Source organism: Erpetoichthys calabaricus, chromosome 2 (assembly GCF_900747795.2).
Source record: "Erpetoichthys calabaricus chromosome 2, fErpCal1.3, whole genome shotgun sequence".
NCBI lineage: Eukaryota > Metazoa > Chordata > Cladistia > Polypteriformes > Polypteridae > Erpetoichthys > Erpetoichthys calabaricus.
Window position 1 is genome coordinate 223,752,159 of NC_041395.2, and position 26,945 is coordinate 223,779,103.

At 39.7% G+C, this 26,945-nt stretch overlaps 1 protein-coding gene across 3 annotated transcripts in view; it reads left to right on the forward strand.

The window, feature by feature from the left end:
* The window catches only part of cdh23 (cadherin-related 23), a 1,336,251-nt gene that overhangs the window by 997,693 nt on the left and 311,613 nt on the right, over window positions 1-26,945 (forward strand). For all 3 annotated transcript variants that reach the window (XM_051923904.1, XM_051923901.1, XM_051923902.1), the window contains exons 31-32: window positions 20,520-20,908; window positions 21,637-21,738. In XM_051923904.1, coding sequence (XP_051779864.1) covers window positions 20,520-20,908; window positions 21,637-21,738 — 491 coding nt within the window. The remainder of the gene's footprint in view (window positions 1-20,519; window positions 20,909-21,636; window positions 21,739-26,945) is intronic.

Below are 26,945 nucleotides of genomic sequence, written 5' to 3' on the forward strand. Positions count from 1 at the left end.
TGTAAAAAATTAAATACACAAGTGCGCGGGAAGTTAGGGTGTAACAGTTTGATAGATTACGCCGTAGAAGTCACTTTACAGTTGGTGAACTAGGCTGTGCTGTGGTGTAGGGTGTGCCCTTTGACCGTGCTGGCATATTCTCTGCTCACTTCAGTTGTCAATTATTAATGTTTTTCTTTGACTTATTTGTCAGTATTTGCTTAATCTTAGTATATTAAATCTTTTAATTCACCTTTTTAAAAAACATTTCCTATTTAGCCTGACTTTTGGAAAGTCTCACCCATATATCCATGGAAACAGTTTAAATCTTCTCTAACAACTCTTCCAAGTAACATCCTGTTTCCGTTAGGGAATCAGTAAGGTTCCTTCAGGGCACTTCCCAGCAGTCAGCTATCAATTTTTCAAGTGATCCCAACTGCTTTTAATACAAAGTTAAAGGCTCACTTACAATGTTTGAGAGAGATTTCAAAGAAAAAACTCTAAACTTTATTAAGGACTGGCATCCCAACCACATTTGTTTCAAACCTTCTCTCAATCACTGACCCAGCTTTGTATAACCCTGCAACTGAGCTGATTGGATACAATTAATGGATATATGGGTAGGTGTTTGTCACTTGTGTTTCATGTGTTGACATTATCTGAAATCACTCATCCCTTCAGGCTAACTTGAATGAATCCATATTTGTTATTTTTCAAATATTATTTACTTTTTATGCTATTGATTATGTTCATGTTATTGATTTGCTTTTCTTTGATGTTTTTTTCTGCAAGAGCCATTTGCTAGTTTAAGTTATATTAAATATACTGCTCACAAATATCAAAGGAACACTTTTCAATCAGAGTATAGCATCAAGTCAATGAAACCTCTTGGCTATTGATCTGGTCAGTTAAGTAGCAGAGGGGGTTGTTAATCAGTTTCAGCTGCTTTGGTGTTAATAAAATTAACAACAGGTGCACTAGAAGGGCAACAATGAGGCGACCCCCAAAACAGGAATGGTTTAACAGGTGGAAGCCACTGACATTTTTCCCTCCTCATCTTTTCTGATTGTTTTTTCACTAGTTTTGTATTTGGCTACGGTCAGTGTCACTACTGGTAGCATGAGGTGGACCCTACAGAGGTTGCCCAGGTAGTCCAACTTCTCCAGGATGACACATCAATACGTGCTATTGCCAGAAGGTTTGCTGTGTCTCCCAGCACAGTCTCAAAGGCAGAGAAGAGATTCCGGAAGACAGGCAGTGACTCTAGGAGAGCTGGACAAGGCCGTAGAAGGTCCTTAACCAATCAGCAGGACCGGTATCTGCTCCTTTGGGTAAGGAGGAACAGGATGAGCACTGCCAGAGCCCTACAAAATGACCTCCAGCAGGCTACTGGTGTGAATGTCTCTGACCAAACAATCAGAAACAGACTTCCTGAGGGTGGCCTTAGGGCCCAACGTCCTCTAGATCAGTGTTTCCCAACCTCCTTCCTGTGGCCCCCCTGTGGCTGCACGTTTTTGTTCCAACCAGATCCTAAGCAGTGACAACACCTGATAACACTGATCTCATTTAATTATCTGGTATTATTTTTCTTTTCAGAAAAGCACAGCAGCATGATTTTTACATTTATAAGACATTTAGAAATATTTCTGCTTTTGCTATAGATTTAAATGCTTAACTCTCTTTTGTTGATTTCATTATATTTTTTCCCTTTCTCTGTTCAGCTTTTCCCTTTCGTTGCATATTAATAATGACAATTAAAAACGAGCAGAGCAGACAGGCTGGCAAACAACACTGAATAATCGAAGGCTGCAACTACTTTAGTGTCAGACCCACTAATTAGTAAATAATGGATTCATTAAACAATTAGAACATCTAGAAAAGTAGAATGACAAACAAGATGAAAATTATTATATGAGAATTATTACATTATTCCCATATAACTGCTTGGTATATTTTAATATATATATATATATATATATATATATATATATATATATATATATATATATATATATATATATATATGTGTGTGTGTGTGTAACAAAAGGCGCTATATAGGCGCCTGACCCGACACAGATTCACACTGGAGGCACATATAAAATAAATAAACTTTTATTTTTCTTCACCTGTGGGGCATGTCTTCCCAGTAATCCCCATAGGCATAACACAGTCCCAAGTGTACAAGCACCACCAAACACACCACACACTTTCTTCTCCTTTATCTTCCACCACCACTCCTCCAAGCTTTGTCCTCCTCCTCCTCCCGACTCTGGCCGATGAGTGGTGGTTGCTGGCTCCTTTTATTAGGCACCCAGAAGTGCTCCAGGTACTTGATTGCCAACATCCAGCTGCACTTCCGGGTGTGGCGAAACTAGTACCCAAAAGGGGCTAGCAGCTCCTGCTGCAGCACCCACTGGCAGCACCTGCAGAACCCAACAGAGCTGCACCAAACTCCAACTCCCATGAAGCACTGCGGGAGTCCCAGGCCCTGCTGCAACCCAGGGAGGCTGCCATCTTGCGTCCATGGGGAGATATTGGGTTTCCCATGCTTGCTCCCCAGAAACATATGCTGCAGGGGCGTCTTGGCTGGGCATGGACCCCTGGCCATCCATCACAAAACACAGAACTTGGGAAATAACATCACTTAATTAGCCCAGGAGTCCAATTAAAAACAGAAGCTGGTTGGAACAAAAACCTGCAGCCACAGTGTGCCCCCAGGACCAAGCTTAGGAAACACTGATCTAGTGGGCCCTGTGCTCACTGCCCAGCACCGTGGAGCTTGATTGGCATTTGCCATAGAATACTAGAATTGGCAGGTCCACCACTGGCACCCTGAGCTTTTCACAGATGAGAGCAGGTTCAGCCTGAGCACATGTGACAGACATGAAAGGGTCTAGAGAAGCCATGGAGAACGTTATGCTGCCTGTAACATTGTTCAGCATGACCGGTTTGGTGGTGGGTCAGTGATGGTCTGAGAAGGCATATCCATGGAGGGACGCACAGACCTCTACACGCTAGACAATGGCATCTTGACTGCCATTAGGTATTGGGATGAAATCCTTGGACCCATTGTCAAACCCTATGCTGGTGCATTGGGTCCTGGGTTCCTCCTGGTGCACGACAATGCCCGGCCTCATGTGGCGAGAGTATGCAGGCAGTTCCTGGAGGATGAAGGAATTGATACCATTGACTGGCCCCAACGATCGCCTGACCTAAATCCAATAGAACACCACTGGGATATTATGTTTTGGTCCATCTGACGCTGCCAGGTTGCACTTCAGACTGTCCATGAGCTCAGTGATGCCCTGGTCCAAATCTAGGAGGAGATCCCCCAGGACACTATCCGTCATCTCATTAGGAGAATGCCCCAACGTTTTCAGGCACACATACAAGCACGTGGGGGCCATACAAACTACTGAGTATGATTTTCAGTTGCTGCAATGAAATTTTGGCAAAATGGACTAGCCTGCTGCATCATTTTTTCACTTTGATTTTCGGGGTATCTTTGAATTCAGTCCTCTGTGGGTTGATAATTTTCATTTTCATAAAATGATGTGGTATCCTTTCATTCCTAAGACATTACCCAGTCCATATCAGTATAGATATTCAGCATGATTTGTTTTCCAATTGAGATCTGATGTGTTTTCAAAGTGTCCCTTTAATTTTTTTGAGCAGTTTATTTGCCTACATATATAGTGCATAGTCTACGGGAGGTTCTTATAAACCCCACAAGCTGAATTGAATTGGTATATTCTATTTCTTGTCTCACTGATTAAAGTTTAGACTCAGGTAGTGACCTGCCTTGCTGTGTGTAAGGCATGGAGGGCACATGGTTTTAAACTGTGCCCAAAAGTATGTAACACAACGCAATTGCAGTGCCATACATTTTGAGTGCAATGAAGATGAAGTAAGGCATCTTTAAGTTTAGAAACACCTGAAGTTAGATGTGAAAAGTTAAGTTTAGAAAAGAAACATTTTTTCCCACTTTTTTGCCATTTATTCTATGTATAACAACCTTTTTTTATTCTTGTGTGGACTGTTTGCCTTGGATTTTCACTAAACCTTTTAAAACAAACTTTTGAACTAAGAGATTTCTTTTGGCAACGTGTTTGACCCATGCTTGATCCTGCCTTACTCACCAGCAGCTACACTAAAAGTTTAAAACCCACCTGATTAAGCCTGACATCAGTCCGTGACAGAAGAAAATAACGAGGATTTGAAAAACTTTTAATCTTTGTTGCTTGATCGAAGTTGAACATTTGAGGGAACTGCTAGCGCTCCTTGTGTGACTGTATAAACTAGGATAAAGGAGCTTAAATACCTTATAGGGAGTCTGCCCTCGTGCATGATCAACATGACATTGCCACATGGAAGCCCAAAGGGTTATCAAACTCCACAAGGAATCCTGAGTGGTTATCCTGACAACTGTGATGCAACAGTGAGGGATCATCTCCAGGACTACAGCAAGCAGCTTACTGTACTACCGCAGGCCAGGATAATCTCCGAATGCTTGTTACTGGACAACCCTTCAGAACCAGGTGTTGATCTTCAGTTGGAAATAGACGAAATATACGAACAGCTATCCAGCCTGATGAACACGTAAAGGATTTACAAAAAAATGAATCTAACTGTGAAAAAATAAACATTGAGATTGACTTCTACAACTTGAGAATGGAATATAAAAGGTTAAATGATGAATTACTTTTCAAGCATAATGACGAAGACAAACAAAAAAGGCTACATGGAGGTTTTGATGCTAAACTGAAAACTTTACACATGTTTTTTGGAAAATCGGTGGACTGGGTTATGGAAATGCGTCAAAATAAAAGCCTCAACAAGCAGTCTCCTGATTCTGCAAACCAGTTCAAGGGGTACAGATTTATTGATGATGTCACTCCTGCCAACAGTGTCTCTCAAGTCTCAGCAGAAACTAAAAGACGAGCAAGTTTAGGGCACAAGAGACAACACATGCAGTGCTACTAGCCAAAGCAGAAGCACAAAAGAGGCAGCAGGCTCTAAACTTGGAAGAGGCACAGTGTAAAGCTCAGCTAAAAGCTAAAAGAGATCAGCTAGAGTTAGAAGCTGCAATTGCAGAATCCAATGAAAAATTTGAAAGCTCTTAAAGGACGCAGCCACATTCCAAGTAAACCAAATCCCTATAACGTTCCTGAAAAAACAGATGAGAAGAATGAAGAGCCATATGAGGCAAGTATTTGAAGCGCTTTATATAGAAATGAAAATAAATATGAGTCTCACTATCAACATTATGAACAGCAAAATAAGGCACTCATGTGCCAGACAGAAAGGTCCCAGGTTTTGACGGTGACCCAATGAACTATGTGGACTACGTGAACCCCCAAGATAAATTGGACTTCATAGCACAGTTTACTTAAGGCTCACCCCTTGAAATTGTTAAAGGCTGTATATACCTGCCACCGGCAGAAGGTTACAAAAAGGCCAGAAAGAAGATTGAAAGCCTCTATGGAAACCAACTATGGATAGCAGATGCATATATGAAGAATGCCAAAAGGTGGCCACAAATAAAGCCAGACGATGGAGAAGGTCTGATGGATTATATGGTCTTTCTTGGTAACTGTATGAACATTATGTCCAACTTGAAGGACGGACATAAATTTTAAAGTAACGATAACCTTCGTACTATAATTTCCAAGCTCCCACAAGAATTGCGAGGACAGTGGCAACGTGTGCTTTGGAATATTGAAGATAAAGAAGACAGACATGCACGACTCGTCGACTTAGTGGACTTTCTGGAAGAACAAGCTAAAATAGCCTTGGATCCTGTGTATGGCTCAGCTCCTCAAAGCTATATCTTCAAGAAGGAAAAGGTCTGATCAAGGGAAATTTCCTCTGAATGGCGGTCTAAAAAAAGACAGTTTTGTTACGAGCTCTGCTGAAACTTCTGAAAAGGGGAATATAGACACCTCAGTCAAAAAGGCACAGATGGCTGGTCATGCGTGTGGCAAGCCCTGTCGTTTTTGTAATGAAAGTCACGATCTTGTTGAATGCAATGCAATCCAGAAACCAAAATACAAAAGTAGAATTGACTTTTTGAAATGTAAGGGCTTATTCTTTAAGTGCGTTAAACAAGGACATTTTAGTAAAGACTGTTTGGAAAAAATTAAATGCCAAATATGCTCTCATTTACATCCAGTCATTCTGCATATGAATAAGGAAATGGCCATGCCTCCTAAAAAGGAGCACCAGATGGTCTTGTCTCAAAGATGTGCATCTACTCTAAATAAAGACAGAAGTAGGCTTGTTAATAGGTACAAATATCCCTAAAGCCATGGAACCATGGCAAGTCATAAACAGTAGAGGTGAAGGTCCTTACGCTGTGAAGACAGTTTTTGGATGGATTGTTAATGGCCTAATAAAGTTACACAGTCAGTCGTGTGTCAATAATGGAAATAGAACAAATGTCACTCCAGCAATACAATACAGACTTTCCAGAGTGTAGCTGTGAGGAGAAAGAGGAAATGTCACAGGAGGACATTAAGTTTATGTGCATAGCCTCAGAATTGGCAAAGTTGGTAGATGAACACTATTGCATTAATCTTCCTTTTAAAGATGAGACACTTAAAATGCCATACAATCGTTGCATTGCAGAACAGCGTGCTATTGGCCTCAGGAGAAAACTTACAAAGAATCTAACATTCCATGAGGATTACAAAATTTTCATGAAGGACATTTTTGACAAAGGATATGCTATTAAGGCAGCCACAGAACAGCTGTCACACCAGAAAGAGAGAGTGTGGTACCTCCCTCACCATGGAGTATATCATCCAAAGAAAAATAAAATTAGAGCGGTTTTTGACTGTTCAGCCACTTACCAAGGCTTCTCACTGAATGAATAGTTGCTGAAAGGGCCTGATGTAAGTAATACTTACAAGATTCAGAGAGAGGCCAATTGCACTAATCACAGAACATATGAAGGAATATAAATCAACAATGAAGTTAAAGATACTTTCTCTGAAAGACTTGTCTAAAGCAGAAAATGAACTTATTCCATCCATCCATCCATCCATTTTCCAACCCGCTGAATCCGAACACAGGGTCACGGGGGTCTGCTGGAGCCAATCCCAGCCAACACAGGGCACAAGGCAGGAACCAATCCCAGGCAGGGTGCCAACCCACCGCAGATGAACTTATTCATCTCATTCAATTACAAGTTTACCCAGAAGAGATTAAAGCCTTTTGCAAAAATCAACATGTAAAGAAAAGTAGCAAAATCTACGAACTTGACCAAGTCCTGCAAGATGGGATCCTAAAGGTTGGAGGAAAACTCAGCAAAGCTGCTATGCCAGAAGAGGCAAAACACCCTACAACCCTTCACAAGAATTCACATGTTGCTAATCTCAGTTTGCAACACATTCATAAAGAACATGGACATTGTGGATATAACTACATGCTAACACAGTTGCGCCAGAAATATTGGATCCTACAAGCCAATTCAGCAATCAGAAAGATTATTTCAAAGTGTATTACATCCAATGCCCAAATAGGCAAGCAAAAGATGGCAGGTTAACCAGAAGATCGACTACTCCCTGATCAACCACCCTTTACCAACGTTGGAGTTGATTATTTTGGCCTAGCCTAGTTAACAACAACAACAACATTTATTTATATAGCACATTTTCATACAAAAAAGTAGCTCAAAGTGCTTTACATAATGAAGAAAAGAAAAATAAAAGACAAAATAAGAAATTAAAATAAGACAACATTAGTTAACATTAAAAAAAATTAGTAAGTTCCGATGACCAGGGGGGACAGAAAAAACAAAAAAAAAAATCCAGACGGCTGGAGAAAAAAATAAAATCTGCAGGGGTTCCTGGCCACGAGACCGCCCTGTCCCCTCTGGGCATTCTACCTAACATAAATGAAACAGTCCTCTTTGTATGTGGGTTCTCACGGAAGGACTTGATGATGATGGTCATGCAGACTTCTGGCTTTTAATCCATCACTGTTGGAACATCATGGTGCTTTGAGTAGGTGGTAGCTTGCACCACCACCAAAAGGACACCGGAAAAGGAAACAGAAGAGAGAGTAGGGGTTAGTATAGATTTTAGAGCCACCATGAATAGTTATTATAATGAATTGGATATACAAAGTATCAGGATTAAATTACAGTGAAGTTATGAGAAGGCCATGTTAAAATAATGTGTTTTCAGCAGTTTTTTGAAGTGCTCCACTGTATTAGCCTAGCGAATTCCTATTGGCAGGCTATTCCAGATTTTAGGTGCATAACAGCAGAAGGCCGCCTCACTACTTCTTTTAAGTTTTGCTCTTGGAATTCTAAGGAGACTCATTTGAGGATCTGAGGTTATGAGGTATGGAGTAATTTTCACTTGCCTAACAACAAGAGCAGTACATTTAGAAATTACATATAGTTTGGACACTGCTTCTTGTATCAATGCCTGATTTATTTGCAGAAGAGGGCAAGTTAAAATTATGCACTCAGATAATGAAACAAACTTTATCAGAGCGGAAAGAGAGCTATGAGAAACAGCTAAAAACCTAAACCAAGAAAAAATTTGCAATGCCATGATGAAGAAAGAAATCGAATGGATTTTTAATCTACCAATGGCCTCACACCAAGGCGGTGTGTAGGAAAGACAAATTAGAAAGGTCCTAAACTCAGTACTTGACCAACAGACACTAGATGACGAAAGCCTCGAATCAATGATGTGTGAAGCTGAATCCATCCTCAATGACAGACCCCTTACAAAGGTATCAGAAGACCTGAATGACCTAGAAGTACTCACACCCAACCACATGTTAATACTGAAGAGACAAACCAGCCTTCTCCCAGCACTTTCATCCAAAAATGACCAGTATACCCGTAGACATTGGAAACAAGTACAATACCTAGCTGATTTGTTTTGGAAAAGATGGACTAAAGAGTATTTACCAATACTTCAAGAACATCAAATATGGCTCTCACCAAGAAGAAACTTTGAACCAGGTGACATTGTGCTTTGTGGCTTTCCTGCATTTTTGAACCTGCACTCTTTTTTTTTTTTTTACCTTGAATTCTTGGATTTCGGATTGGGACTTTGTTTGGTTTTGGGATTGCATTTTCAAGGCAGTGCCTCTTTGTCTTTTGTGCTCCTAAGAGGCTCACAGTTTTACAGAGCCTTTTTTGTGAAATACATCTTTTTATTTATAAAGATTCTGTGTTTGCCCTTGTTCCTAGCCAGGTTTTGATGGTTTTCCCCTCTAGCTGGAATGTTTGGAATTGTTGTTTTTGGACTTTCTGAACATTTGTGCTAATGTTTGAGGGGCTTGATTACACAGAACAACATGTCAGATCTACATCAGGGAATATGTCTGCTAACCTTACTTTTCAAAAGTAGAATTGGGGTAAAATCTTAAGCCATATCAGACAATGTCTGGCACAAATAGTGGACTTGGTGCAAAAAACGTTGTTCAATTCCTCATCCAAAAATCTATGCTCAAAAGTCAGACTCCAACAGGTGCTTAAAAACAGCAAGGGATGAAGGCTGAAGAGATGAAATATATATATATTATATATATGAAATATTATATATTCTAGAATTCTGACCCTTAGAATCTGGATTGTTCTGGAGCATTGTGTCAATGGGGGAAGGCTCAGTTAGAGAGGGGAAGTATCTAAAGCTGTTCCGAACCAAAGCACGGATTTTCAGGTAACGGAAGAAATGTGTTTTGGAGTATTATATTTCTGAACCAGTTGATGATGCAAAACAATTGTACAAATCTTTAATGCACTTCATTCCTTTTTTGTACCATCTCCCAAATGCTACATACACCATAGGGGGAGGGAAACCATGGTTTGCATTGATAGGTAAAAGCAATGATAAAGATTGAAGTCCAAAGGGGCTCCTAAACTGACATCAAATTTTAAGGAACTGATAGGCAAATGGATTAGTGGTAAAAGAGTGTGTAGGAAGGGGTAAACTTGAGCAAAGCAATGTTAGACAGAGAAGAATGGTAGAAGGCCACCTCTATGAGAATCCATTTAGGAACTGCAGGGTCCAGCTAGGACTTAAACTAGTATGTTAAATGATGAATATTGGCTAATAAAACTGAAAATTTGGCATTGATAACCTCCTCCCCAGCCATTTAGGTCTCTGTAGAAAAGATTTAGTTACTGTATATGTGGATTCATCCCATTCCAATTTAATGATAAAATGATTTGATCAAGTTAGATGGAAAAAAAAATTAGGGATTAAAAATTGGGACACAATGAAACAAATATAAAAATTTGGGAAGTATATTCATTTTAATAGAGTTAATGTGGACCAGGAGGGATGGGGAAGGGCAGACCTGCGTATAAGGTCCTGCTTAGTATGTGTGAGTAATGAAACAAAGGTCTCTATATGAGCATGTCAGCAATTCCAAGAGAAAATGTTCAGCAGCAGAGTTATTGAGGAATAATTCAATTTCACTAAAATTAAGTTTATAACCAGAAGCCTCACCAAACTGACCTAGTGTTGAAAGAATATGTGATAACAAGGTTGCTGGGTCAAATATAAATAGAAAGATGACCTCAGCCTAAAGTGAAACCTTCTGCTCTTGTCTAGTTCTGATAACTCCACGTATGTCCTGATTATTTTGCAATGAAATGGCAAATAGCTCAATACCAATAGCAAACAGCAAAGGAGAACTTGGACATCACTGCCTCATAGCTCCGTGTAAGGGAAATAAACAGAAAAAGCATTATTAGTATGAATAGAGCCCTAGGGCGAAAAATATAGAAACTTAACCAATAAAATGAATATCTCACCAAAACCAAGTTTGTGAAGGGTGTGAAGCAAATTATCCCACTCAAATAATCTGATCAAATGTCTTTTCTACATCTAGGGAAACGAAAATTTAGGATTTTTTTTGTCATGGAGGGATTGTAAATAATGTTAAATAAATTCCTGAAATTGAAAAAGTAGTGTCTGTTATTCATGGCAGCTCTATCCTTAGCATCTTTCTCCCAATATACCTAGCATCTCTCCACTGCACATGTCCAAACCAACGCAATCTCGCCTCTCTGACTTTGTCTCCCAACTGTCCAACTTGAACTGACCCTCTAATCCTATCCATCCTCGTCACACCCAGTGCAAATCTTAGCATCTTTAACTCTGCCACCTCCAGCTCTGTCTCCTGCTTTCTGGTCAGTGCCACCATCTCCAACCCATATAACATAGCTGGTCTCACTACCGTCCTGTAGACCTTCCCTTTCACTCTTCCTGATACCTGTCTGTCACAAATCACTCCTGACACTCTTCTCCACCCATTCCACCCTGCCTGCACTCTCTTTTTCACCTCTCTTCCACAATCTCCATTACTCTGTACTGTTGATCCCAAGTATTTAAACTCATCCACCTTCTCCAAGTCTACTCCCTGCATGCTCACCATTCCACTGACCTCCCTCTCATTTACACACATGTATTCTTTTTTGTTCCTGCTGACCTTCATTCCTCTCCTCTCTAGAGCATATCTCCACCTCTCCAGGGTCTCCTCAACCTGCTCCCCACTATCGCTACAGATCACAATGTCATCAGCAAACATCATAGTCCATGGGGACTCCTGTCTAATCTCGTCTGTCACGCCTGTCTATCACCATTGCAAATAAGAAAGGGCTTAGAGACGATAACTGATGTAATCCCACCTCCAACTTGAATGCATCCATCACTTTTACAGCAGACCTCAACATGTCACACTTATTTCGTACATATCCTGTACAACTCTTACGTACTTCTCTGCCACTCCCGACTTCCTCATACAATACCACAGCTCCTCTCAAGGCACCCTGTCATATGCTTTCTCCAGGTCCACAAAGATGCAATGCAACTCCTTCTGGCCTTCTCTAAACTTCTCCATCAACATCCTCAGAGTAAACATTGCATCTGTGGTGCTCTTTCTTGGCATGAAACCACACTGCTGCTCACTAATCATCACTTCACTTCTTAACCTAGCTTCCACTACTCTTTCCAATAACTTTATGCTGTGGCTTATCAATTTTATTCCCCTGTAGTTACTGCAGTCCTGCACATCCCACTTATTCTTAAATATCGGCACCAGTACACTTCTTCTCCACTCCTCAGGCATCCTCTCACTTTATAAGATTCCATTAAACAATCTGGTTAAAAACTCCACTGCCATTTCTCCTAAACACCTCCATGCATCCATAGGTATGTCATCTGGACCAGCGGCCTTTCCATTTTTCATCCTCTACATAGCTATCCTTACTTCCTCCTTGCTAATCCGTTGCACTTCCTGATTCACTATCTCCACATCATCCAACCTCTTCTTTCTCTCATTCTCTTCATTCATTAGCCTCTCAAAGTACTCTTTCCATCTGTTCAACACACTTTCCTCGACTTGTGAGTGCGTTTCCATCTTTATCCTTTATCACCCTAACCTGCTGCACATCTTTCCCAGCTCGGTCCCTCTGTCTAGACAATCGGTACAGGTCCTTTTCTCCCTCCTTAGTGTCCAGCCTCTCGTACAACTCATCATACGCCTTTTCTTTAGCCTTCGCCACCTCTCTCTTCACCTTGCACCTTATCTCTTTGTACTCTTGTCTACTTTCTGCATCTCTCTGACTATCCCACTTCTTCTTTGCCATCCTCTTCCTCTGTATACTCTTCTGTATTTCCTCATTCCACTACCAGGTTTCCTTTTCCTCCTTCCTCTTTCCAGATGTCACGCCAACCACCCTTCTTGCTGTCACCCTTACTACATCTGCTGTAGTTTCCCAGCTGTCTGGTAACTCTTCACTGCGACCCAGTGCCTGTCTCACCTCCTCCCTAAACTCAACCTTGCAGTCTTCCTTTTTCAACTTCCACCATTTGATCCTTGGCTCTGCCCTCACTCTCTTCTTCTTGATCTCCAACGTCATCCTACGGACCACCATGCTATGCTGCTTAACTACACCCTCCCCTGCCACTACTTTGCAGTCTTCAATCTCCTTCAGATCAACTCTTCTGCATAGGATGTAATCTACCTGTGTGCATCTTCCTCCACTCTTGTACTTAACCCTATGTTCCTCCTTCTTCTTAAAATATGTATTCACCACAGCCATGTCCATCCTTTTGGCAAAATCCACTATCCTCTGACCTTCTTCATTCCTCTCCTTGACATCATACCTACCCATCACCTCCTCGTCTGCACTGTTCCCTTCACCAACATGCCCATTGAAATCTGCTCCAATCACCGCTTTCTGTCCCTTGGGTACACTGTTCATCACTTCATCCAACTCACTCCAAAAATCATCTTTCTCACCTATTGCATAAAAACCTGTATAATAAATATAATCCTTATATTTAAAAACTCAATTAGGGAGGCAAAAATCAAGGAAAACAGACTTACAGCACAATAATCACATATTTATAAAACTCTCCATTTTGAGCTATTACTAAATTGCCAGTGCATGTAAATTAAGTAATTTTCAGCATGCCACAAGTCAGTTGCAGCCAATTCAATAAAAGTCTACTATTAAATGTATGTGTATATGATGTCTTAGAAAAAAGGCCACATTCACATTACAGCAGTTGTAATTTTTTAATGAACTGACACAAATTGAATTTTTAGAGACATTTGAACAGCAAAATATATACTGTATATATATCTTCACAATTTCAGATCAGATGGGGACCTTTCTTATTTATGGTGCTAAATCCAATACAGACATGTATGATTCAATTGGACTTGAGTCTGAATACTTCAATATGGATTGTCTGGTAATTAATTCATCCAAAATTATTCTACCTCACTGTTTTACAGACTGGTTTTAACATAAGTATCCCTCCTTCAACAATCTGAGATTGTCAAACCACTGTTTTCATCTAAAACCTTCCACACCTCTCACCCACCAGTCCTGACACCTCTCTCATGGCCACAAAAGTGTAAAAAAGGTGGTGGTGGTAATGATAGTCATTTGACAGCTTTACCATAGAAAACATTATGGTTATAACTTACAGGCAACATTTACAGTAGGTATCTGTTGTTTGCAGATGTTAAGGTCCTATTGGTCACATCAGACTGTGATCTCTGAGACATGCTAAAACACTTTACAACTGAGTGTGATATGGTTGGGATGAGCATTAGCACCTCCAAATATGAGGCTATAGTTTTCACTCATAAAAGAGTGGCTTGCTCCCTAATGGTAGGCAGTGCACGTTTGCTCAAAGTGGAGGTGTTCAAGCATTTCTGAGAATTATTCATGAGTGAGGGAAGAGGTCACAGTGTGATTGACCAATGAACCGATGCAGTACCAGCAGTTTCACAGACATCTTGTGGGATCAGTACTAGTGAAACAGGAGCCAAGTCCACAGGCAAAGCTGCTGATCAATCATTCACTCTACAACCCTGTCCTCTTCTGTTGTTGTGATTAACCCACAAATGAAGAAGTAAAATGTCACAAATCCCAGGCCACAAATAATTGATTAATTTAAAATTTAAATAAAAAAATCCAAAATTCGTAATTATAGTAAAATACTAATGAAAAGTCCTGAAAAGAAACAAAAAATCTTATTTCAAATTATATAAATTATTTTCAAAAGATCAAGCAGTGGTATTTTTGGCATAAGAATAATGAAGGGGTCGCAAAGACCTGAAAGAAAGAGAGAGAGACATGCTGTCACAGGGGGCAGAGCCATCTTGAGAAGCTGTGTAGAGGGAGTGTGAGTGTATGTGTGAAATGAGTGTGAAAGAGAGGTAGAGTATCGAGCATTTAAGGAGCAGCTCTTATAAAACCCACCTCCCCATTTAATTCAACTGACTGTGGAATGTGGCCCCTGGGACTGGAAAAATGAGTGCAAATGGTGTTGCCTCTGACCCCAAGTGAGAGGCATGAAACAAATCCAGGAGTGGGAACGTGCAGGCAGCAGACACAAGTGAAAAAAGATCACTAGAGCCAAATGTAAGGAGCAATGGAAGATCGGCGCAGTGGTAATGGCATTGAAAGGCAGTCAAGGAAGAAAACCTTCTGTGAACTTCATGTGAGGGAGCAAGAGAGAGACACTGCCTTTCACAATGTATTAGGTTACCAGCTGCAATGATGATAAAATGTCCGCCTAATAATGCCATAAAACACACACACAAAATGAAGATTGATCCATGTATTGTCATACAGTACAATCATCAAAGGACAGTATATAAAGATATCTTGGTATCAAATTATCAACACCAAAATCAGAAACACAGACTTATAAATCAATATATATTTAAAAAGGAGAAGTTCACCCCCACCAAGTAATATACTAGGTAACTCCTATAAAGAAATTATGAAAATACAGAGATGAATCAGAGACTGTGTTTTAACCATAGTGACTGTAGTATGAAAGATCTATTTCTATGTCTAGTAGTTTTTGCCTTTAGTGACGGGGAATGTCCTCTCAATGATAATAACGGAAAAAAATGGTTGCCCAGGTAAGTATAGTCTAACTCATAATGATGACTACTCCAAAACGACAAGAAAAGCAAGTTCACAAAGCTTTAAATTTATCACCAAAAAAAAACTCAAAACAAAACCTACCCCAAAAGGGAGCTAAGGAACTAACTGATGTCACTCTGTGGGAAGAGTGGTTAAATGATCCTTAAGTAGTTCCCAGGGGCTACTAGAAGGTGAGTAAACTACCTGTTGCCAATAAATTAATTAGGGGGTTGTATTATTATGGCATAATTAACCTTTACTTATTTTCTTCATGGATAAATGTACACACACATATATAGATATACACATGCACACATACCCTAACCAAAAAAGTACTGTATGAATGACGATACACAGCCTGATTCTCTGAGCACTTTAACCCACATGAGTGCTGTATGAATAACACATGCACAGTCAATCATTCCCTAGTACTTCAAGAGACTTACTTATCATAGGCACAAACACCATAAAATGTCTTAGATATATATTAGACCTAAATATTCAAATTCTAATATATTCAAACATACAAAGGCTCAGCATCCCTGGCTATAAGCCATATATCAACCACTTATGTCTTACTTTTCCTTACTACTCCTGGTGCTCTAAATATTTATCTTATTACTTCAATCACTCTAGAATTAAAGACAAAGTATAGAAACTTAAAAGCATCTTGGTATTTATTAAAGAATAATAATATCTCTAGAGGAAAGTATAAAAGAAAATATATATAGCAAAGTCTGGATATATATATAGTCTTTAGAAAAATCTTACAATAAAGTGTCAAAGGTGAATGTCCCAGGGTGGCATTGATTTAGCGATTGATGTTGTTCATGAGAGGCTTTTCGCTGACGAGTAGATGAAACAGTCACACGTTTCTCACCCTCTTCTGACATCATTCCTTCTGTCCTTCTCACCTTCTTTTCTCTCTCTCTTTTCGTCCATCAGACAAGTTGTACGAGGGGTGTTCAATAATTTATCTACCTCAGTAGGAAAGAAAAGAACGTTCAAAATATTTTTAGTTTTATTTCTCAATATAGTCCACTGATAGCTCCATAAACTTCGTCCACTTTTCTTGCCCTTTGAAAAAAAATCTTCTGTTTGACAATCAAACCAGGACATCACAGCTGCCTTGACATCTTCATCACTGGAAAACCATTGTCCACTGAGAGATTTCTTCAAAACTCGGAACAGTAAATAATCTGAGGGGTCAGGTCTGTAAAGAGGATGGTTCAGTTGTTGGAACCCACATTCTCAGGTGGCAGCGTGTGACTGACGTGACATGTGAATTGGTGCATTGTCATGAAGAAGCTTACTTGATTCACACGAGGACTCTCCTGACATCCTATGTCTTGGATGAGCCACAACTGTGCATGAGTAACCTTGAGACATGTCACAACATGGGCTATTACAAATCTTGGATCGGCTGGCTGTCAAAGTTTTGTTTCCAAGTGATAAGATAATCAACACGGCCTGAAGCAAAACCATCGAAAAAGGTTTTAAGGTGATACAATTCAGGAAGGTAATTCAGGATTGGAAGATACTTTGATGTTAACTGTCCTTATAAAATTAAGCTAATCTGTGTTTATATAGGCAAAAAATAAAATGAAATGTAAAATTTAAAATCTACGACACTACAGGGATCTTGTCCTACCCCCATTAAATACAATGGAACAGTTAACCATTGTAGTGGGGTAAGTGATGACGCAAAGTGAGAACAAAATTAGCTGGTTTGCCAACCAGGCAAAATCCCATAATTTTCTGCCCTGAAAATAAATCTTTAACCGAAATATGTGCTCTGCAGGTTGCCATTGTGTGCAAAGCACCGAGACATCTGTGTGACCTTCCACATGGTGTGTGAGGTCCAGTTTGAGACGCTACCTCCTAGAAGCGTCTCTCCTTTATATTGGATGACCTGGAAGGGGTGGAGCTTTTTTTTTTGACTCCATTGCCCCCATGGGGAAGTTTCTCGAGGCTGTGAGGGTAAAGGGAGACAAGACTGTTTAGTGACAGTGCCCTCTCTCATCCCAGGGTGGTACCACATACCATGGGTGAGCCCGGAAGGCATGAATGACATCATGTAATTAACAAAAGTCTGAAATACCAGATACTACCATGAAACTGAATTAAATAATGAGAGAATAAAGCAAAACAAAATTTAAACAGAATACTACAAGAAAAACAGAAAAGAAAATACAAAAGAACACAAAAAGTGAAAGCCCAGGGCAAGATTCCCAACAGAACATATATTCTATGGTGAAAAGTTCTGAATAGTGGCTAAAAGAATGAGATTACAGGTACAAGCAGCCAAAATAACGTTGCTGCACAGGGTAGCTGGACTCACTGTCCAATATGGGAGGAACTTGGAGTAGAACTGCAGTTTCAACAGATCAAGAAAAGCTAGTTTTTTGGGTATGTAGTTAGGATGCTTCCCATGTATACAAGGCAGGGCCCATTGGGAGAAAACTTGAGGGCAACCCCAAGGTACACTGTACTATATCTTTTAACTGTTCTATAAGCATATGGGTATCCTCTCGGATGGGCTGGAAAAAGTTGATAGGGTCCTGTTGGCTTGGTCATCCTGGCTAAGCATTTTGCTAATAAAACTAATGTCAGGAATAAGATGGTAATGGTTTGTATGGCCATACGTCTTAGTTGTGCTTATGATGCTTGCTGTTCTGAATTAACTTTAATGTAGTAAGTGAAAGATTCAGACAACCTGGTCATAAAGTACCACAATAGTCAATTCTTCTTGAGACAGATGAATGAAGTAGCTCTTGAAGACCCTGAATCTTAAGAAACCAGTTTAAATTTGTAATATTCTGAACAGTCAGTTTTTGTCAAAGCTAGCATCTAGATTCCAGTTGAACTAAAATTCAATCCTTTTAAGTTAAAAGAATTCAGTATAGCTTTACTATCCTCAGACTTTCCACCAATAAAATTAACTTCTGTTGTTTTTCTGGATTTAAGCAGAAATAATTATGATTCATTCGCTGTTTTACATCAATAAAGCAGTTAAATAATGATGAGATTCAAGAGTTTTATTTTAAATGACACATACAGCTGATTGTCATCAGAGTTTGAATGAATAATTGTTTTGTTTTTAGATTTTTTGTTTGGATTTGTTTTATTATTTTTTTCTTTTTCTAAATTTCATCATCTAATGGCAACATATAAAAAAATTGGAAAAAGAGAAGAAAATGCTGGGACAGAGCCAGCCTGTCTTTGTGTGCAGTTCAGAAGTTATCCCATCCAAAGAGTGGGTGGAGGTCTTCTTTAGCTGCAGGTTTAGCCTTTGACACTACTGAGCAAAATCCTTACCAGTGACAAATGGTGCAGTGACAGTCCAGGGCAAACAAGGGAGCTGAAACAGAGCCAGCCTGAAATCACACATGTGGAAACACGCTGTGGCAGTTTTGAAGCTATCTCATCCACAAACTGCTGGAGATTTCCATTTTGCTGAGAGGTAGAACTCACTGCTTGTAACTCCCAGAGTCCAAAGTTTGCATCCCACCCATAATGTGTCATGGAAAATAGATGTTGGGAGGTGGAAGCAACACCCTGAGTGATTCCACAGCAAAGACATGCTGACCACAATAAGGCAGTATTGCGTTCAGGATTGTTTGTATGTTAAGAATGACTTGATAAGAATGAAGTAAACCTACTAAGAGTAATACCTAATAGGCCAATGAATTTTCAGATCTAAGCAGTAGAATTGTATGATCAATAATAACAAAAGTAGGATTTAGGTGTAAAAGCTCAATAATGCTGGTATTTCATGCATCCACTAGATGGAGCAAAGACGAAGTAGGTAGATGTGTCAGAAATGAGAATGTTGAGATGGATGTATGGAGTTACATATAGGACAGAATAAGAAACGAGATAATCAGAGTCTACAGCAGAAGTTGGAGAGATATTTAAGAAAGTACGGGGAAGTAGGTTGAAGGTATGGGTATGAGATGAGGAGAGACAGTGACTATGAGGCCAAAAGACTGATGGGAATGGAAGTACAGGGGAAAGAGAAGGCTGCTTGGAGAAGGCTAGTCAAGCACATTGAACCCACATAGAAGTGAGAGAAGAAGAAGAGGAAGAAGAAGAAGAGGAAATTAGAATATCATTTACAACATTCATTAAAGCAGTGTCCTTTGACCAGGGTATAAGCCCAACTGAAATTTCTGAGAAAGATTATTTTCTAACATAACAGTTTTCCTGAAAACTGTAGAAAAAAAAGTTCGAAATTGGTCTAAATTCTTAACTATATTGGGCCTTTAAATCTGATTTCTTAATGGACCTTAATGGACATCTAACAATAAAAGGAACCAGGGACACTGTATTAATTAAATGAATCCAACATTGTTTGTACTGCTACTGCCAGAACATTTATCAACAAAGTAGTTAGAACTGGATCTAAAGGAGTGGTAGTAGGTCACAGTTTGGAAATCAGACAGGGGATTTGTGAGAGATGAGACATACAGTGCTATTGTATTTCCAAGCTTAATGCTCAATCTGTAATGTTACTAATTTCTGATTAAAGAAATTCCTTTTTACCATGTACTTACTGTGTAATAACATTAAAGGTAAGTACACAATTGGATAAGAAGCAAAAATTGGAAATGTGTAGTAATCTATTAATGATAGCAATGCCTTGTTATGCTGCAGTTATATCATTGCAAAACTATAGGATAGCATAACTGCAGTATAACAAGGCATTGCTATTATTATGTATGGTAATATGTTCTTTCATCATATTCCTTCAATAGTGGCAAGAAACATAAAGCCTCTTATTATGCAAACATTTGGAAGGACTTTAGGACAACACAGTAAATGAAGCATGCTAGGGCCTTACTCTGGGATCACTGGGACAGTAACAGATCACAACCCAATCTTCTTAAAGCAGAGAGATCTCACTTCTGGAGCTAGATACCCATCTCATCACAGATAATCCAGTCATTACAATTACCCCATTTATTAATAATGCGATAGAAATCTTGAAAATCATATATCATTAGCCGGAATGAGCAGTGCTTCTGCTTTCCTAAACTGACAGACCATATTGATTTATTTTTCATTTTGGTCATGTTACTAAGATGATGTTTTGTGTTTCTTTTTACAGGGGATGGCGGTGCAGTAGTCTACCATATAGAAAGAGGTGCAGAAGGTAAATTTGAAATTGATGTGAGCACAGGCTTGGTGACCACAGTAGACTATCTGGATTATGAGACCAAGACCAGCTACCTCATGAACATCTCCGCAACAGACCAGGCAACACCTTTCTATCGTAGCTTCTGCTCTGTCTATGTGACATTGCTGAATGAACTTGATGAGGCAGTCACTTTCTCAAGTCCAGCATATGACTCCTCCATCGTGGAGAATATTGCAACAGGAACAGAAGTGGTTCAGGTCCGGGCACGCTCAGCAGACAACTTAAACCAGATCGCCTATCGCTTTGATCCTGACACCTCCCCACTTGCCCTGGCTCTCTTCAAGATTGACAGTATTACTGTAAGTGCCAATAACAATTCATAATGGAAAAGGCTGCTGTCTTAAAAGAAAGAAACTCAATGCTGTTTTTCTTAAAGAAGTGTGTGGGTTTTAGGCCACTTTAGGAACTATGGGTGTGTGCATGGGTGTGCCTTGCAGTGGACTGCTGTTCCACCCAAGGTCACTTACTACTCTGGTACCCAATGAAGCTAGAAGCATCTTAGACTGATGGTCACACTTGACCATGATTTAGAACATTGGTGCACATCTTCCCAGTTTCTTTGCACATTTTTGTTTTTTCCAAACCCTGAAGAAGTTATCAGGTTAGATTGATCAGCAGTATGCAGTGCAATGAACTAGTGCTCCATCTGCTTTTCTTGCTTCCTGCTGTTTTTTTCAAATGACTGATCACAGTTAAATTTTGTTGTTTTTGTATTTTAAAGTAACTCTGAACTGCTTTCCTTCATAGCTGCCAACAGTGTTTGCATGGGCAGAGTCACAAAAAGCATATCTGATTATGTGAATTAGTATGATATTTCAAATGCCTTTCTAATGCTAACTGTTCATTATGACTCATACAAATTATATTACTGTATGTCTTGACTATCACTGAGCATGAGTAATGGAGATGTTAACCTATAATGAGCTATAAACATGGAAACAATTAAACATTAATCATACTGGTCTATTACTGTAGAATGTGTTTATCTTAAAAATCGCTTGTTCCTTTTTAAATTCTTTGTTCTCAGGGACGAATCACAGTGACTGGTTTGGTTGATCGGGAAAAGGGAGACATTTACACATTAACAGTGGTTGCAGATGATGGTGGACCTAAAAAAGATTCAACTGTGGTAGGAAATTTGTGTTTGATATGTTGTATTAAAAGAGATCGATGCCAGCATTGTGTCATTGTCACTGATGAACAGATTTGGTTCAGGTCCAGATGTTGCAACAGACTCCTCTCCTTCTCAGCCTAGGGTGTGGTGTTTAGAGAGAAACTGGGTGTGTTTTAATAAAATACCACATATTAAGTTCATGTCATATTTTCAGATCTTTTTACATGAGAGGCTTGGCCATAAAGATTTTATAGAAACAATGAAGTCAAGGAAGAAGATGAAGAAGAATAAGAATGGGAGTGGCATTTTTGTAGCAAAACATGGAGTTCTTTGAGAAAACAATTCCATTGTTTGTTACTTTAATTTTCTTGTAAAATAAACTGAGTATTGTAAAGACCTCTCCCGGCTTAGGCTATTACACCAGTTTCATCCACCTCCCACACCTCAGTGACTGCTTCACTCTATTTATTTAATGAAATACAATGCATTTTAGAGTCTTTAGTATGTCCACTGTCCAAATGAAGAGCATTGAAATGCATGCATTTATGTACTGCACAATGAGCAAACCGCCTTAGACATTCAACAATCACTAAACTCCTTTACATATGATAATCAGTATATACAATGGTTCAGAGCAAGCTGACTCTACCCATTTTCACCCCACAGTCCAAAGACAGGATATCAAGTAGGTTAGCTATTCTGAACTGCCATCATTGTAATTAGGTGTGTGTACTTCATCCAGGGGCAAGATTCTGTATTTATCCTGGATGGTTGGGTTTATTTTAAATAGTTTTTAAAGTAGCTACTAGATAATAAAATCACATAAATATAAATTATAGAGAATTAATTTTTCTGATGTTTTCCTATAGTTTCTATAATTTGCTGCTTAGAAAGGTTCAGAAACAAGTAAAAGAAAAAATAAGATGAAGAAGGACAATAAAGCAAGTGGAGCCCTAAGATTTCTTACCTGCAGGTTTCAAATTCAAAATGCCAAAATGAGGCCTTGCATGTTAAATATAGCCTATGCCTTCTCTGAGGTCTACTTCCCAAACCAGAAGATAGAAAATGGTGAAAGGCCTGAGTCAAAACAGTCCTTAACAATGCTTAAGTATTGCTCAGGTAAGAAAACATGTGCAAACCACTTATGGTAATACAGGGGCATTCAATCAAAGAGTTTTGTTGTGTCCCTGCTGGGCATATTCAATCGAATAGCGATTCTTCCCCTGTGAAGATTCATGAAGAGGTTCCATTACTCACTGGTATACTAAAAAAAGGTGCCAGTATGGTGAAAGTTTGATTGTCGAGCTACAGTAACAGTCAATCAAAGATCTGGGAAGGAAAGTGGCAGTGTCACTCATCGATATTTGTGAAAGTTTCTGTTATTTACTGGTATGTATTGTAAACGTTCTGGTACACTATGTTAAAACTGGAAGAGGTTTCGGTACTGCATACCGGTGAGTACCTGCCCACTTCAAGCACTGATTATATCCAAAAAAAACAAAAAAACGAACAAAACTGAAAATAGCAACTGTAAAATGACACAAAGAATATAGATAAAGATTTAGGGTACCACCTTGGTAACACAATATAATTTGATATTTTTAGAAGAATAAACTTGCAACAAATCCAGATAGAATCAAAGCAGGTAACTAGTTTGCCAGTTTATGAATGAAGATGGTAAGAAGGGACTGGTCCTGGAGGACAGATACCAGAGATGATGTCAGTGATGGTAGGGTAATCAATTGCCCAGTCTGCAGAGGGAGAAAGAGAGAAAGGATCACAGAACAGTGCCAACCCCTGGCCTGGCAGGTAATTACATTTTCTAGAGCCTGTAAGCTGTCTCCCATTTGCACACGCATGACACGACTTACCCCTGACCCCAAACCCATAAGGTTGTGCGGTCTGAACTGAGAGGTTGTGAATCCAAGAAAGGGCATCGGCATTGGTGTGGATGGTACCCTGACAATGAAGGACTTTGAACCAGTAAATCTGGAGGTCTAGAAACCATCCATGTGACTCGCGGGTTTTGACCCCTTATGCTGCCATCACTGGAGAGGGGCAAATTCGGTGACAAGTGTGAACTCATGGCCAAGGAGGTAGTACCTCAGCAGGTTAATAGCCCACTGGATTGCAAGAGTGTCCCATTCCACCACCGCATACCTGGTTTCCCAGTCTAACAGTTTCTGACTCTGTGTTTAACACTGTCGACAGTTTGGCACAGCACGGCACCAACACCTGTCTCTAAAGAGCCTGTCTGGAGGATGAAAGGCAAAAATAAGTTAGGAGCCATCAAGACCAATGCTGACATGAAGGCTTACATTAGGTCACGAAATGCAGTTTCTGTATTCACATTCCATACCATCGTGTTGGGGGCTCGTTTTTTTGTTAGGTCTGTCGTGGGCATCAACCTCTTAGAGAACTGGGGAACTCAGCAGTAGCATACCGATAATCCTAGGAAGGCTTAGACCTATTTCATAATGGCATCGGTTTTTGAAAAGTGGCCAGTCCATACCCCAGCCTTCAAGGCAGCCTAAATACTTGGCTTCCATTTGCCCAAATTAACACTTTTTAGGTTTATCTGGAGGTTAGTTTTATCATTAACAAGTCTGGAGTATGGCTCAGATATGCTGTAGGTGTTCCTTCCATGTACCAGAATATATGACAACATCATCCAGGCATGTGGCACTGTAGGTGTTGTGGGCCTGTAGCACTATATACACCAGATGCTGGAAGGTGAAAGGTTACCGGCTCCCTGTACAACACAAATTGAAGGACATGGTACTGCCAGTGCCTAGTAGGGGTGCTAAATACAGTCTTTTCCTTTGTGAGTCCATTATGGGGACTTGCTAGTACCCCTTTTCATGTCAAATCAGGAGACTTAATTAAGTCATTGCAAAAGCGCCAACTCCCATCTGAAAAAAGGACCAAAACGATTGGACTGGACAAGGGACTGTAACTTTCCTCCATCACACCAAGGTCTAGCATTCTGCTTGATCTCAAGTTCCACTTCTGTACATTTTGCCTTCGGCAGTTGGTACAGAGTTCCTGGATGACCGATCTGTCACAATGTCATGAGCAATAAGAGCAGTCCTTCAGTGATTTTCACTCACCACCACTGGGGCAGACAGGTGAACCATTTCGATCTCCTATTGAGTGTTGGCCATCATATTAGAGACAAAGTTAAGGACTGGTTTGTGAGCAAAGAAAGAATGGTGCTGATGAGAGTGGGGACTATTGTCCCTTTCTTTTCACGGTTTCAGCAAGTTGATGTGATATACCCATTCACTCTGGCAATGATTTAGTTGTTTCACCAAATAGCTGCAAGACCTTTCCTCTCCTTAGCTTCATATGGGCTCTCACAGTGGGCCAGTAGTTTAGAGTGGAAGGCTGGAACAAGAACCCTGACACAATGTCCAGGTTGGAACTCACATGGAGACGTGCCACAATTATAACAGCAGGCCTGTGCTGACTATAGCCTTTCCTTGTGCTGTTTTAGTATAGGTCGAATTTTTTATAGATGGGAGTTGCCTCTTTGTAATTATTTGTGGATGGGAATGCCTCTTCTTCTCAAACCTCTTTAACAATATCCAATAACCCCCGGAGCTGTCACCCATATAGTAATTCAAACTGTGAGAAACCCATGAAGGCTTGGGGAACTTCCCAGTAGGCAAACAACACAAGGGAGAGTAATTGGTCCCAGTTCTTCCAATCCTCACTGACCACCTTGCACAGCATTTGCTTGAGTGTCTGGTTGAACCTCTCTACTAGACCATCAGTTGAGCATGGTACACTAAGGTTTTTAGGTGTTTAATCCTGAGTAATCTGACAACTTCTCTGAACATCTCTGACATGAATGACACCCCTAATCCATTAAGACCTCTTTAGGGATACTGACACATGCAAAGACCCCTACCAGTTCCCATTAAATATTCTTGGAATTAGCTGCTCTCAATTGGATAGCCTCATAATATTGTGTAGCGTAATCTACTAATATGAGGATGTACTTGTGTCCTCTGTATGAAGGTTCAAGGGGCTCTTCAGTAGTACTAAAACACTTATGTCATATACATCTCTTTTTGGTAAAATCTTATAGCAGCATAACTAAGGCATGTTGAGGATCAGAATACTGTGATGACAGACCAGGGCTGCCATTATCTCACCAAGATCTTTTGTAGTAAATTCTTTCTACACCTTCTCTTCAAATTATGTTCAATAATCACTACATGTGTTTTGGCTCATTAGTGTGCATGTTAGTCAGATAGTTTAGTGGTACAGTATATCCTGAACATATTCATATGTGAGATAAGATATGCATCTGATTTTGACTGTTTGACTAATTTACTTTTACTTTTAGTCAACTAAAACCAATTTACTTTTTCTCACTAAAATTAATTTACTTTGTGTCAATTAAAACTAGACTAAAACTAGCAATCATTAAATGACTAAAATGTGACTAAAACTACAATGCAATGTACTCAGAAGACTAATACTAAAACTAAATCAAAATGTATTATCAAAATTAACACTGGTAAAATGACACAAAGAACACAGATAAAAATTTGAGGTACCACCTTGGTAACCTCATAAAATTTAACAGTTTGTGAAGAATAAACTCACAGTGATTGATGGTGATATCTTTACAGACACAAGTCCGAACAGAATCAAAGTACGTAACTGGTTTTCAGTTTATGAAGGAAGATGCTAGAAAAGGATGGGTCCAGGAGGACAGACAGTGGAGACGACATTAGTAATGGTAGGGTCGTTAATCACCAGAATTCACACTAAAACATGGAGTATGGACAAATGTTGAAATGTGCGTATGCACAAAAAAATTCAGATCCAAAAAACCGTGTGTAAGCCACCTTCCATGCACTTTCGCTACATAAATCCCGGTCTGCGTGAAATGTAACGCTTGTGCAGACACCTGCATATATATATCCAAATCAACATAAATATTCCCTTAACTTCAGCGTTCTGTGAAAAGACAATGGCAAAAGCATGGGGAAAAAAGAAGAATATCAGCGAATGCCAAGTGGAGGTAAGGAAAAAGTACTATTTGTTGGTTTAAGCAGTTGTATAAACAACAAAAGGAAGTTGATCGAAAGTTCAAGTTCAGAAAGTTGCACAGTGCCTGAAATAAAAAAGAAGTTGTCAGATATCAAGGTCGCAGTGAAAAGGCGAGTCATAGCCCACCATCTGAGTGTCATGTGGAAGTTTGTTAG